At 42.0% G+C, this 14,420-nt stretch overlaps 1 protein-coding gene across 10 annotated transcripts in view; it reads right to left on the bottom strand.

Moving 5' to 3' along the window:
• Window positions 1–14,420, bottom strand: part of klhl20 (kelch-like family member 20) — a 93,670-nt gene that overhangs the window by 21,083 nt on the left and 58,167 nt on the right. For all 10 annotated transcript variants that reach the window (XM_078217978.1, XM_078217975.1, XM_078217984.1 and 7 more), the window contains 2 exons: window positions 1,406–1,521; window positions 758–941 (listed from right to left, as the gene is read on the bottom strand). In XM_078217978.1, coding sequence (XP_078074104.1) covers window positions 758–941; window positions 1,406–1,521 — 300 coding nt within the window. The remainder of the gene's footprint in view (window positions 1–757; window positions 942–1,405; window positions 1,522–14,420) is intronic.

Here is a 14,420-nt window from a genome sequence, read left to right as displayed (position 1 = left end):
TTTCTCCCAGCAAGAGGAAAAGTGAAATTCTCAAGGATAATTTATGTTGACCAACATTTTTGGTAGAAAATTCTACTTGCTCCTCAGTTCCAATGCAATTCATTACACTTGAGCATAAATGGCATGGGTGAACAATTGTATTTCACATATTGTCCTAATGTGTAGACCTAGCTGATAAAGGCAAAACGACATGCTCTTTCCATAAGAGTGAACCCAGATACATAGCCCATGGAAAAGAATGCACATAAAATTCAATAGTTCACACATGTTGTTCTGTGCTTGAGCAAGTAGAGATGCAGAAATACTGGAAAAGATGTAAATTTCAACTGTACTTAAAAAAAACAGCTGGGTGGAAATCCGATAAAGCATTAAAATAGAATTAGCAAGAGACAAAGACAAGAGACAGACAGACAAGGAAGCAGGTATTATCCGCTTTAAATTTTATTATGTACCAATGAAGCGCCAAGGTCCATTAAAAAGTGGAATATGACTGGCAAGCTGTTATTGCAGTAGGAAAGTTTTAGAAAATGGGTAATTAAAAACAGGCACATTACAGTTTGCTGCCATGTTAAACATGAGTTAATTAGAGCAATTATTAACTCGTTAAGTAGCATTAAGTAAAATATGCAGCCATTAGTAACCATTTAATTGACAAGTTTGTTTTGTATGCGTGTAGTTGTACAAATTGTGTATGGAAGATAATATGAGGAGAAAGATATATGGACTGTGCAAGTGTAGAACCACACACACAACTTACCTCTCCACACTGTTTAGATATGAAGAACCATCATGTCCACCCACAGCATAAAGGAGATCATCCAAAACACTGACCCCGACGCCACACCGCCGTTTGCTCATGGAGGCTACCATTCGCCATTCGTTGGTCTGAGGGTCATAGCGCTCAACACTTGAAATTGCATCCCCACTGCACCAGCCTCCAACTAAACAAGAGTTTATCAGTGAAACCTTTTGTTAGCTTAATTGTTGAAGTACCCGAATGAACAGCTCACTGTTAAATGCTCGTATCCAGGCCATCTGTTTTTAAGTAGTCAATTAGAAATAACAGTGATATTCTCATGAAATATTTTCTAAAAAGCAGGTAAGCAAGCTGTCAGAGTAACCATATTATGCAAGTAAAATGGTGGGAAGAATGGAGAGGAATCACATCTCATCTCTCAATTCTTTTAGTCAATCCTCAAGTTGGTAAGATGGCACTTAAAAATTGCACACATACAATCCCAAAATATATATGCCCAGTCTGGTCAGCAACATTTTATAACGCAATGCATTCCCAAACAAACAATATAACGATACTGGAGAAAAAAAATATCTATCATGGATAGCATTTGTTATATACTTCAGTCAACTTTTAAGAAACTGATACCACAATTAAAGGATTACCAACCTGCAAATAAAACTTCACCACATCGGATTGGCTTGCGAGGCCGAGTCCTTGGACCTTGCATTAGCGGTCGCTCTTGTGGTAAAAGCAAATAATTTTTGGCTTCATCAACAAGGTCTCTGTGTGAAAACAATACAAAAACTAAAACAGTGATGTTCTAATATAACAACTTGCAGTTATATAGCACCTTGAATGAAATGAAACACCCTAAGGCACTTCACAAAAGTGTTACCAATAAGAATAATTTTGACACTGAGTCGCAGAAAGCATGAATCACATCAGATGACCAAAAGCTTGATCAAAGAGTTAGGTTTTAAGAAGCATCTTATAGGAAGAGAGTATGGTGAAGAAATGCAGAGGTTTAAGGCGGGAATTCCAAAGCTTAGGGCCAAAACAGTTAAAAGTATCGTGAAGCAATTAAAAATCAGAAATGTGCAAGGGGGACAGAAATGGAAAAGCACAGATATTGTGAAAGTTTGTGGTGTAGTGTTCTATTCCAGAAAGTCAGCTGTGAATGAATCAATCTTCACACACTTTCATGTATATTTATAGTTACACATTTAAAAAATACATCTCCTAACACAACAATCACAGTTTTGTTATGTGTCTATTGTTAGGGGGTCAAGTCAATTCCCAGTTAACATTCACTCCTATGTAAAATTAAACACAATTAATATACAAATGACAAGCTGGACACACAGATAGGGAGGGGCAAAGCAATGGATTCCACAGCAGATGGAATCAGAAAGGGCCAGAATTTGGCAGCGTTGCCGAGACACAGAGAGGCAGAATTAGAGGTGGAACAAATATGTGGTCAGAAACTCATCCAGGGGTCAAACATAACAGTATGGTTGTGAATGGTCTGGCTCAGTTCAAGCAGTTGCCAAGGATAGAAATAGCGACCAAGCTTCAGAGTTTGTGGTGGGGATCAAAAACAATGGCTTTGGTCTTCCCAAAAGTTAACTAGAAGTTCTGCTCATCAATACTGAACAAATAACGTAATCAATCGGGAGACAGTGAAGGGGTCCAGAGAAGCAGTGGAGAGATAGAACGGTGTCTCGCCAGTGTACATATGGAACCTGATGTTGTGCTTTAAGATGACAATGCTGAGGGGTAGCATGTAGGTGAGACAGATCTTGTGGAACTCCAGAGATAAATGTCCAGGAGTGGGACGAGAAGCCATTGCAGATCTTGGACTATAATTCAAAAACAATGGAACCAAGAGAGGGCAGTTCCACTGAGGTGGACAATGGGGGGAAAACATTTGAGGAGGACAGGGAGATCAACAATGTCAAAGGCTGCAGATAGGTCAGAAAAGTTTAAGAAAAGGCAACTTACTACAGTCACGGTTACAAAAAATGCCATTTCTGACTTTAATAAGGGCTGCTTCAGTATTGTAGCAGGCCCAGAAATCTGATTAAAAAGGGTTCCAAATAGGAAATTGAGGAAAAAAGGGCACAGATCTGGGTGGTGATAGTACATTCAGGGACTTAGAAAGGGAGGTTGGAGATAGATTTGCAAGAATATAGATATCAAGGGAGGGTTTTTGCAAGGGGTGATGATAGCAGACTTGAAGGCAGTGGAAGGGGCGGTGCAAGGGAAAATAGTATTCAAGGAGAAGAAACTGTTAACAATATCAACAAACATAATGCCAAGAAAGGGAAATTGGATGGTTAACAGTTTGATTCAAATAGGTTTGAGGGAGCAGGGGAATGGATCTAATGGACAAGATGAGCTGAGAGAGAAAGAGCCAAGCAGGAGATGAGATACAATCAAAAGAAATGTGCAATTTCAGAATTTTAGAAATACAGATTTTTTCAAAAAGACATTTGAGAAGAGATAACAAATGGGTTAAAATCCTCTGGCAGTTGTGGCAAACATTATAAGCTGGCTCATTAACACACTGAATCCTTCTAAGTCTCAGAAGGTCACCTCTCAACTTGTGAAAATTCAGCTTGTTTTAAAATACATAACATTTTCCCAAATCCTTCAAAAAACTCAATGTGCCATTTGCAATGATAGCTTTCTGTGTTACAGTTAATTTAATATAAAGTTAGAAAATTATGTATAAACATTTACATAGAACTAAAATTAGCTAAAGCAAGAACTTATACAGTGACATTAATCTCCTAATCTACACATCTTGGGACACTAAGGGGCAATTTAGCATTGCCAATCCATCTAACCTGCTCATCGAGGTTTACAGCATGGAAACAGGCCCTTTGGCCCAACTTGTCCATGCCCGCCTCAGCTAATCCCATTTGCCCGTATTTGATCCATATCCCTCGATACCCATCTTATCCATGTAACTATCTAAATGCTTTTTAAAAGACAAAATTGTACCCTCCTCGACTACTACCTCTGGCAGCTTGTTCCAGACACTCACCACCTCTGAGTGAAAAAATTGCCCCTCTGGACACTTGTGTCTCACCTTAAACCTATGCCCTCTAGTTTTAGGCTCCCCTACTTTTGGGAAAAGATATTGACTATCGAGCTGATCTGTGCCCCTCATTATTTTATATACCTCTATAAGGTCACCCCTCAGCCTCCTACGCTCCAGAGAAAAAAGTCCCAGTCTATCCAGCCTCTCCTTATAACCCAAACCATCAAGTTCCGGTAGCATCCAAGTAAATCTTTTCTGTACTCTTTCTAGTTTAATAATATCCTTTCTATAATAGGGTGACCAGAACTGCACACAGTATTCCAAGTGTGGCCTTACCAATGTCTTGTACAACTTCAACAAGACGTCCCAACTCCTGTATTCAATGTTCTGACCGATGAAACCAAGCATGCCGAATGCCTTCTTCACCACTCTGTCCACCTGTGACTCCACTTTTAAGGAGCTATGAACATGTATCTCTAGATCTCTTTGTTCTGTAACTCTCCCCAATGCCCTATTAACTGAGTAAGTCCTGCCCTGGTTCAATCTACCAAAATCACCTTGCATCTGTCTAAGTTAAACTCCATCTGTCATTCGTCAGCATATTAGCCCAATTGATCAAGATCCCATTGCAATCGGAGATAACTTTCCTCACTGTCCACTATGCCACCAATCTTGGTGTCATCTGCAAACTTATTAACCATGTCTCCTATATTCTCATCCAAATCATTAATATAAATGACAAATAATAGTGGACCCAGCACTGATCCCTGAGGCACATCGCTGGTCACAGGCCTCCAGTTTGAAAAACAACCCTCTACAACCACCCTCTGGCTTCTGTCAAGAAGCCAATTTTGTATCCATTTAGATACCTCACCCTGGATCCCGGGAGATTTAACCTTATGCAGCAACCTACCATGCGGTACCTTGTCAAAGGCCTTGCTAAAATCCATGTAGACAACATCAACTGCACTGCCCTCATCTTACCTTCTTGGTTACCCCTTCAAAAACCTCAATCAAATTTGTGAGACATGATTTTCCACTCACAAAGCCATGCTGACTGTCCCTAATCAGTCCTTGCATCTCTAAATGTCTGTAGATCCTGTCTCTCAAAATACCTTCCAACAACTTACCCACCACAGATGTGAGGCTCACTGGCCTGTAGTTCCCAGGCTTTTCCCTGCAGCCCTTTTTAAACAAAGGCACAACATTTGCCACTTTCCAATCTTCAGGCACCTCACTCATGACTATTGACGATTCAAATATCTTGGCTAGGGGACCCGCAATTTCCTCCCTAGCCTCCCACAATATCCTGGGATACACTTCATCAGGTCCCGGGGATTTATCTACTTTGATGCGCTTTAAGACTTCCAGCACCTCCTTCTCTGTAATATATACACTCCTCAAGACATCACTATTTATTTCCCCAAGTTCCCTAACATCCATGCTTTTCTCAACAGTAAATACTGATGAGAAATATTCATTTAGGATCTCATCCATCTCTTGTGGATCCGCACACAGATGTCCTTGTTGATCCTCAAGAGGCCCTACTCTCTCCCTTGTTACTCTTTTGCCCTTATGTATTTGTAGAAGCTCTTTGGATTCTCCTTTGCCTTATCTGCCAAAACAATCTCGTGTCCCCTTTTTGTCCTCCTGATTTCTCTCTTAACTCTACTCCTACCCCCCTATACTCTTCAAGGGATTCACTTGATCCCAGCTGCCTATGCATGTCATGTGCCTCTTTCTTCTTCTTGACCAGGGCCTCAATATCCTGAGTCATCCAGGGTTCCCTACTTCTACCAGCTTGCCCTTCACCTTAACCCTGGTTAACACACTTCTGAAAGCCTCCCACTTACCAGACGTCCCCTTGCCTTCCCAGACTCCCCCAATTAACTTTTGACAGTTCCTGCCTGATAACATCAAAATTGAATTTTAGAATTTAGAATTTTAACTTTTGGGCCAGATCTATCATTCTCCATAGCTATCTTAAAACTAATAGAATTATGGTCACTGGTCCCAAAGTGATCCCTCACTAACACTTCTGTCACTTGCCTTTCCTTATTTCCCAAGAGGAGGTCAAGTTTTGCCCCCTCTCTAGTCCGGCCATCCACATGTTGAATGAGAAATTCCTCCTGAATACACTCAACAAATTTCTCTCCATCCAACCCTCTAGTACTATGGCTGTCCCAGTCAATGTTGGGAAAGTTAAAATCTCTGACTATTACCACCCTATTTTTCTTGGAGCTATCTGTAATCTCCTTACATATTTGCTCCTCAATTTCCCGCCGACTATTTGGGGGCCTATAGTACAACCCTATCAAAGTGATTTCCCCCTTCTTATTTCTCAGTTATACCCATACAGACTCAGTGGCCGAACCCGCGGATATATCCCCTCTCAGTACGGCCTTGATGTTTTCCCTAATCAAAAGTGCAACTCCCCCTCCTCTCTTACCTCCTGCACTATCTTTCCTATATCATCTGTACCCTGGAATATTGAGCTGCCAGTCCTGCCCCTCCCTTAACCATGTTTCAGTAATTGCTATAATATCCCAGTTCCACGTACCCATCCATGCCCTGAGTTCATCTGCCTTGTCCATCAGGCCTCTTGCATTGAAACAAATGCAGTTTAATCTGGACTTCCCTTGCTCTCTGTCTTGCTTTTGCCTGATCTGTCTGTTACTAGGATTACTGACACTGCCTTTACTACTTAATGTGCTCTCTTTAACTTCTGTGCTGTCCTCAAACTTCTCTTCTGTCTCCCTACTGCTTTGGATCCCACCCCCCTGCCAAACTAGTTTAAACCCTCCCGAGTGGCTCTAGAAAATCTCCCCGCCAGGACTGTGGCAGGAAACCAGAGCATTCAGAGGAAACCCATGCAGACATGGGGAGAACATGCAAACTTCACAGTGACAGTCACCCAAGGGTGGAATTGAACCCAGGTACCTGGCTCTGTGAGGCAGCAGTACTTGCTACTGTGCCGCTCCTACCTTTCATCATCCTACCCTTCCCCAAACTCCTGTTTATAAAGTGATTATGAACTTCAGCTATGAGTCAACGTCAGTCTTAAATTCCATTTCTTTCTGCACCTTTGAAAACCTTCTTAAAACTCATCTTTTCAACCCATCTTTCATTCACCGAATCTAATCTCTCTCTCTCCTGTCCTTGACAACCAACATGGTATAATACCTATTCCCTACCTGTTGCAGCTCTTTTTTTTTTTATCCTTTGTGGAATCTTTTGTGTGTTAAGGTCACTGTATAAGTTCTTGCTTGAGCTTATTTTAGTTCTATGTAAATATTTATACATCATTTTCTCACTTTGTATTAAATTAACTGTAACACAGAATCCAGGATGGTGCCTTCCCCATGCCAGGGTCAAGGATGTCACTGACCAGTTGCAGAGCACCCTGAGGGAGGGTGAACAGCCAACAGTAGTAGTTCATAGTGGTATTAACAATATAGGCAGAAAGAGTCAGAACACTCTGTCCAGAGGGTTACCAAGGAAATGTTGACAGAAAAAAACATATCTAATTCCTGGATAACTATACAACTGGTCTTCCCATTGCTCCCAGCCTGTTAATGAAAATTTTCTACAGCAGTATGACACTGCTGGACCTGGTTCTTGGGAATGAGATGGGCCAAGTGGATCAAATGGCAGTAGGAGAGTACTTAGGGGACAGTGATCACCGTAACCCAAGGTTTAGGGTGATCTTTGAAAAGGACAAAGAACAATAATAATAATTAATTGGGGGAACACCTCAAATGGAGCAAGAATAGATCAGGGCTGAAGAAATTGGAATCAAAAGTTGGGAGGAAAAATGATTGCTGAACAGTAAGATAAGTTCAAAGAAGAAGTAGTTCAAACATAATTAAGGTATATTCCTTCATAAGGAAGAGGTAGGATAAACAAATAGAAAGCCCCTGGATGACAGAAGAGATAGAGATTAAGAAGAAGAAAAAAATGCCCTTGTGACCAACGTCAAGTGGATGGTACAATAAAGAACTAGGTTGAATATAGAAAGTTCAGGGAGGACGTGAAAAAGCAAATAAGAGAAGCAAAGAGGGAACATGAAAAGAGACTGGTAGTGAACATAAAAGGGAACCCCAGTCTTCTCGAGGCATATAAAAATGGTGGGAAAGGAGGTGATAGGTCAAACAGGGGATTTACGCAAGGAGAAACAGCTGAGGTATTAAATGAATACATTGCTACACAGGCCCAGTGAAATTTAGGCCCAGCCCATTTAAAAAACGGACTGGGGCTCCCTTTTATGTTCACTATCAGTCTCTTTTCACGTATCATCTTTGCTTCTTCACATCCTCTCTGAGCTTTCCATATTCAGCCTGGTTCTTCATTGTATCATCCACTTGACATTGGTCACAAGGGCACTTTTGTTTCTTCTTCTTAACCTCCATCTCTTCTGTTGTCCAGGGAGCTCTCTATTTGTTTATCCTACCTTTCCCTTATGAAGGAATATACCTTACTTAAACTATTTCTTCTTTGAACACATCTTATTGTTCAGCTATCATTTTTCCTGCCAACATTTTGCATCCAAGTGTACTGAGGACTAAGACGGGAAATTGTGAAGGCACTGAACTTAATTTTCCAGTTTTCCTTAGACTCAGCGATGGTTCGAGAATACTGGAGAATTGCAATTGTTCCACCCTTGTTCAAAAAAAAAGACTGCAAAGATAAGCCCATCAACTATAGGACACTCAGTTCAGCTTTGGTGGTGGGGAAACTTCTGGAAACAATAATTTTGGACAAAATTAATGGACATGTGAACAAATGTGGATTAATTAAGAAAAGCCAGTATGGGTTTGTTCAGGGATAATAAGGTTTAACTAACTCACTGGAGTTTTTTGAAGGTAACAGAGGGGGTTGAAAATGGCAGTGCTGTTGATGTGGCATACATTGATTTCCAAAAGGCACTTTATACAATGCAGCACAACAACAGACTTGTGGGTGAAATTTGACCTCATGGAATAAAAGGAAAATGGATATGAAATTGGCTGAGTGACAGGAAACAGAATGTAGTGGTTCATGGATGTTTTTCAGGCTGGTGGAAGGTTTATAGTGCAGTTCGCTAGCAGTCAGTGTTAGGACTCCTGTTCTTCATGTTACATATTAATTACCTAGACCTTGGTATATGGGCACAATTTCAAAGTTTTCAGATGATTCATAACTTGGAAACATTGTGAACCATGGGGAGGACTTGAAAAAGGACATGGAAAAGTTTGTGGAATGGGACGGACAGGTAGCAGATGAAGTTCAATGCAGAGAAATATGAAGGAGGAAGAAAAAAAAGACAGCATAAAATATAGGGGACAATTCTAAAAAAGATACAGCAGCAGAGAGACCTTGGTGTATACGGACGTAGCTCATTGAAGGTGGCAGAACAATTTGAGGGTGCAGCTAATAAAACATACAGTAATTTAAATGGAGAGAGATTGCAGAATTCTGAGGTACAAAGGGTTGTGTGTGTCCTGGTACATGATTCACAAAAAGATAGTATGGAAATACAGCAACTGATCAGGAAGTCAAGTCAAATATCATCATTCACTGCAAGGAGAATGGAATGTAAAAGTAGGGAGGTTTTACTACAGCTGTACAGAACATTGGTGAGACCACATCCAGAGTACTGTGTACAGCTTTGGTCTCTTTATGTAAGAAGGGACATAATTGCATTAGAAACAGTTCAATGAAAAAGTTCACTTTACTGGTTCTAGGATAATCTTATGAGGAAAGTTTGGACAGATTAGGCCTGTATCCATTGGAATGAGAGGTGATATTAAAATATTGAAGGTACTGAGGGGTCTCGACAGCTTAGACAGCTGAGAAGATGCATCACCTTGTGCAAGAGACTAGTGAGCACTAGGAAACGGCACTAGGTGAATTTGGAGGGTCGATGCAGACACAATAGGCTGAATGGCCTCCTTCTGTGCTGTAACAATTCTGTCGTTCTGTGATAGTTGTCGTAATGATGAACAACAGAAAGTAATTTATTTTCTTTGTGCTGTTAAAGATTTCCAGTTTCCTTCTGGTAAAGTTCACATGACACAATTGTCATCTGAGCCTTTGGAAAACACAAGACTGAGAATTTGAACAATTCTTTTCACAATACAAGAATTTGAGCAAATCTTTGATTAACCATCTAATCCTACAACTACACCAATAGAAAGTCAGTGACATATTAATTTATTTCACCTAATCCAGCATCTGATATTAGAAAATTACATAGTTTTGGACAATAGCTAGCAAAATGTTAATTCAGGAGGTATCAATTAAAGCACCATGAATCTTGGGGTCGCCAATGGTAACCTTGGGGTTACCATTGACCAGAAACTGAACTGGACTCGCCACATAAACACCGGCTACAAGAGCAGGTCAGAGGCTAGGAACACTGCGGCGAGTAACTCACCTCCTGACTCCCCAAAGCCTGTCCACCATCCACAAGGCACACGTCAGGAGTGTGATGGAATACTCACCACCTCGCCTGGATGGGTGCAGCTCCAATAACACTCAAGAAGCTTGACACCATCCAGGACAAAGCAGCCCCGCTTGACTGGCACCACATCTACAAACATTCAATTCCTCCACCACTGCTGCTCAGTAGCAGCAGTGTGTACTATCTACAAGATGCACTGCAGCAATTCACCAAAAAGCAAAAGAAGAACATAAGAACTAGGAGCAAGAGTAGGTCATCTGGCCCCTCGAGCCTGCTGATCTTTTTGTGGACTCAGCCCCTCGTGGCTGATCTTTTTGTGGACTCAGCTCCACTTACCCGCCCGCTCACCATAATCCGCAATTCCTATACTGTTCAAAAATTTATCTATCCTTGCCTTAAAAACATTCAATGAGGTAGCCTCAACTGCTTCACTGGGCAGGGAATTCCACAGATTCACAACCCTTTGGGTGAAGAAGTTCCTCCTCAACTCAGTCCTAAATCTGCTCCCCCTTATTTTGAGGCCATGCCCCCTAGTTCTAGTTTCACCTGTCAGTGGAAACAACTTCCCTGCTTCTATCTTACCTATTCCTTTCATATCTTATATGTTTCTATAAGATTTCCCCTCATTCTTCTGAATTCCAATGAGTATAGCCCCAGTCTACTCAGTCTCTCCTCATAAGCCAACCCTCTCAACGCCGGAATCAACCTAGTGAATCTCCTCTGCACCCCCTTCAGTTCCAGTATATCCTCTCTCAAGTAAGGAGACTAAAACAGTACACAGTATTCCACGTGTGGTCTCACCGGCACCTTATACAGCTGCAACATAACCTCACTGTTTTTAAACTCCATCCACATTGGATTTGGTACTGGGTAATGAACCAGGCCAGGTGTTATATTTGGAGGTAGGTGAGCACTTTGGTGACAGTGACCACAATTCGATTACGTTTACCTTAGCTATGGAAAAGGATAGGTATATACCAAAGGGCAAGAGTTATACCTGGGGGAAAGGAAATTATGAAGCGATTAGGCGAGGTTTCGCTGGCATAGGTTGGGGAAGGAAACTGCAGGGGATGGGCACAATTGAAATGTGGAACTTGTTCAAGGAACAGCTACTATGCGTCCTTGATAAATATGTACCTGTCAGGCAGGGAGGAAGCAGACGTGTGAGGGAACCGTGGTTTACTAAGGAGGTTGAATCTCTTGTGAAGAGGAAGAAGGAGACTTATGTAAGGATGAGATGTGAAGGCTCAGTTAGGGAGCTTGAAAGTTACAAGTTAGCCAGGAAGGACCTAAAGAAAGAGTTAAGAAGAGCCAGGAGGGGACATGAGAAGTCTTTGGCAGGTAGGATCAAGGAAAACCCTAAAGCTTTCTATAGGTATGTCAGGAGTAAAAGAATGACTAGGGTAAGATTAGGGCCAGTCAAGGACAGGAGTGGGAAGTTGTGCGTGGAGTCTGAAGAGATAGGAGAGGCACTAAATGAATATTTTTCGTCAGTATTCACACTGGAGAGGGACAGTGTCGGGGGGAGTACTGAGATGCAGGCTGTTGGACTGGATGGGATTGAGGTTCATAGGGAGGAGGTGTTAGCAATTCTGGAAAGGGTAAAAATAGATAAGTCCCCTGGGCCGGATGGGATTTATCCTAGGATTCTCTGGGTGGCTAGAGAGGAGATTGCAGAGCCTTTGGCTTTGATCTTTGGGTCGTCACTGTCTACTGGAACAGTGCCAGAAGACTGGAGAATAGCAAATGTTGTCCCCTTGTTCAAAAAGGGGAGTAGGGACAACTCTGGTAATTATAGACCGGTGAGCCTTACTTCTGTTGTGGGCAAAGTATTGGAAAGGATTATAAAAGATAGGATTTATAATCACCTGGAAAGGAATAATTTGATTAGGGATAGTCAGCACGGTTTTGTGAAGGGTAGGTCGTGCCTCACAAACCTTATTGAGTTCTTTGAGAAGGTGACCAAAGAGGTGGATGAGGGTAAAGCGGTTGATGTGGTGTATATGGATTTCAGCAAAGCATGGTAAGCTTTTGCAGAAAATACGGACACATGGGATTGAGGGTGATTTAGTGGTTTGGATCAGGAATTGGCTAGCTGGAAGAAAACAGAGGGTGGTGGTTGATGGGAAATATTCATCCTGGAGTTCAGTTACTAGTGGTGTACCGCAAGGATCTGTTTTAGGGCCACTGTTGTTTGTCATTTTTATTAATGGCCTGGATGAGGGCATAGAAGGATGGGTTAGTAAATTTGCGGATGACACTAAAGTCGGTGGAGTTGTAGACAGTGCGGAGGGAAATGGCAGGTTACAGAGGGACATTGATAAGCTGCAGAGCTGGGCTGAGAGGTGGCAAATGGAGTTTAATGCAGAAAAGTGCGAAGTGATTCACTTTGGAAGGAGTAACAGGAATACAGAGTACTGGGCTAATGGTAAGATACTTGGTAGTGTGGATGAGCAGAGGGATCTGGGTGTCCATGTGCATAGATCCCTGAAAGTTGGCACCCAGGTCGATAGGGTTGTTAAGAAGGCATACGGTGTATTAGCTTTTATTGGTAGAGGGATTGAGTTTCGGAGCCAGGAGGTCATGTTGCAACTGTACAAAACTCTGGTGCGGCCGCATTTGGAGTATTGCGTACAGTTCTGGTCGCCGCATTATAGGAAGGATGTGGAAGTGTTGGAAAGGGTGCAGAGGAGATTTACCAGGATGTTGCCTGGTATGGTGGGAAAATCGTATAAGGAAAGGCTGAGGGGCTTGAGGTTGTTTTCGTTAGAGAGAAGAAGGTTAAGAGGTGACTTAATAGAGGCTTACAAGATGATCAAAGGATTAGATAGGGTGGATAGTGAGAGCCTTTTTCCTCGGATGGTGATGGCTAACACGAGGGGACATAGCTTTAAATTGAGGGGTGAGAGATATAGGACAGATGTTAGAGGTAGGTTCTTTACTCAGAGTAGTAAGGGTGTGGAATGCCCTGCCTGCAGCAGTAGTGGACTCGTCAACATTAAGAGCATTCAAATGGTTATTGGATAAACATATGGATGATATTGGAATAGTATAGATTAGAGGGGCTTTCGATTGGTTTCACTGGTCGGCGCAACATCGAGGGCCGAAGGGCCTTTACTGCGCTGTAATGTTCTATGTTCTATCCCTCCAGCAAAGAAGGACAAAATTCCATTTGCCTTCTTAATTACCTGATGCACCTGCAAACCAACTTTTTGTGATTCTTGCACAAGGACACCCAAGTCCCTCTGTACAGCAGCATGCTGCAATTTTTTACCATTTAAATAATAGTTCATTTTGATATTATTCCTACCAAAATGGATGACCTCACATTTACCAACATTGTACTCCATCTGCCAATCCCTTGCCCACTCACTTAGACTATCTCTGTCCCTTTACAGACTTTCAGCATCCTCTGCACACTTTGCTCTGCCACTCATTTTAGTGTCATCTGTGAATTTTGACACACTACACTTGGTTCTCAACTCCAAATCACCTATGTAAATCATAAAAAATTTGTGGTCCCAACACTGATCCGGAGGCACACCACTAGTCACTGATCGCCAACCAGAAAAACATCCATTCATCCCCACTCTTTTCTTTCTGTTAACTAATCCTTTATCCATGCTAATACATTACCCGTAACAGCCTACACCTTTATCTTTAAAGTTTATTTATTAGTGTCACAAGTAAGGCTTACAGTAACACTGCAATGAAGTTACTGTGAACTTCCCCTAGCCGCCACAGTCCAGCACCTGTTTGGGTCAATGCACCTAACCAGCATGTCTTTCAGAATGTGGGAGGAAACTGGATCACCCGGAGGAAACCCACGCAGACATGGGGAGAATATGCAAACTCCATACAGACAGTCACCCAAGCTGGGAATTGAACCCGGGTCCCTGGCGCTGTGAAACAGCAGTGCAGCAGCCTTTGGTGCGGCACCTTGCCGAATGCCTTCTGGAAATCCAGATACACCACATTCACAGGTTCCCCATTGTCCACTGCGCATGTAATGTTCTCAAAGAATTCCACCAAATTAGTCAAACATGACCTGCCCTTCATGAACCCATGCTGCGTCTTGCCAATGGGACAATTTATATCCAGAAATCTCACTATTTCTTCCTTGATGATAAGATTCAAGCATTTTCCCTACGACAGAAGTTAAGCTAACCAGCCTATAGTTACCTGCCTTTTGT

The sequence above is a fragment of the Mustelus asterias genome, chromosome 8 (assembly GCF_964213995.1).
Source record: "Mustelus asterias chromosome 8, sMusAst1.hap1.1, whole genome shotgun sequence".
NCBI lineage: Eukaryota > Metazoa > Chordata > Chondrichthyes > Carcharhiniformes > Triakidae > Mustelus > Mustelus asterias.
The sequence above is the reverse complement of the archived record's forward strand: the minus strand, read 5'-3'. Positions and strand labels throughout refer to the sequence as shown.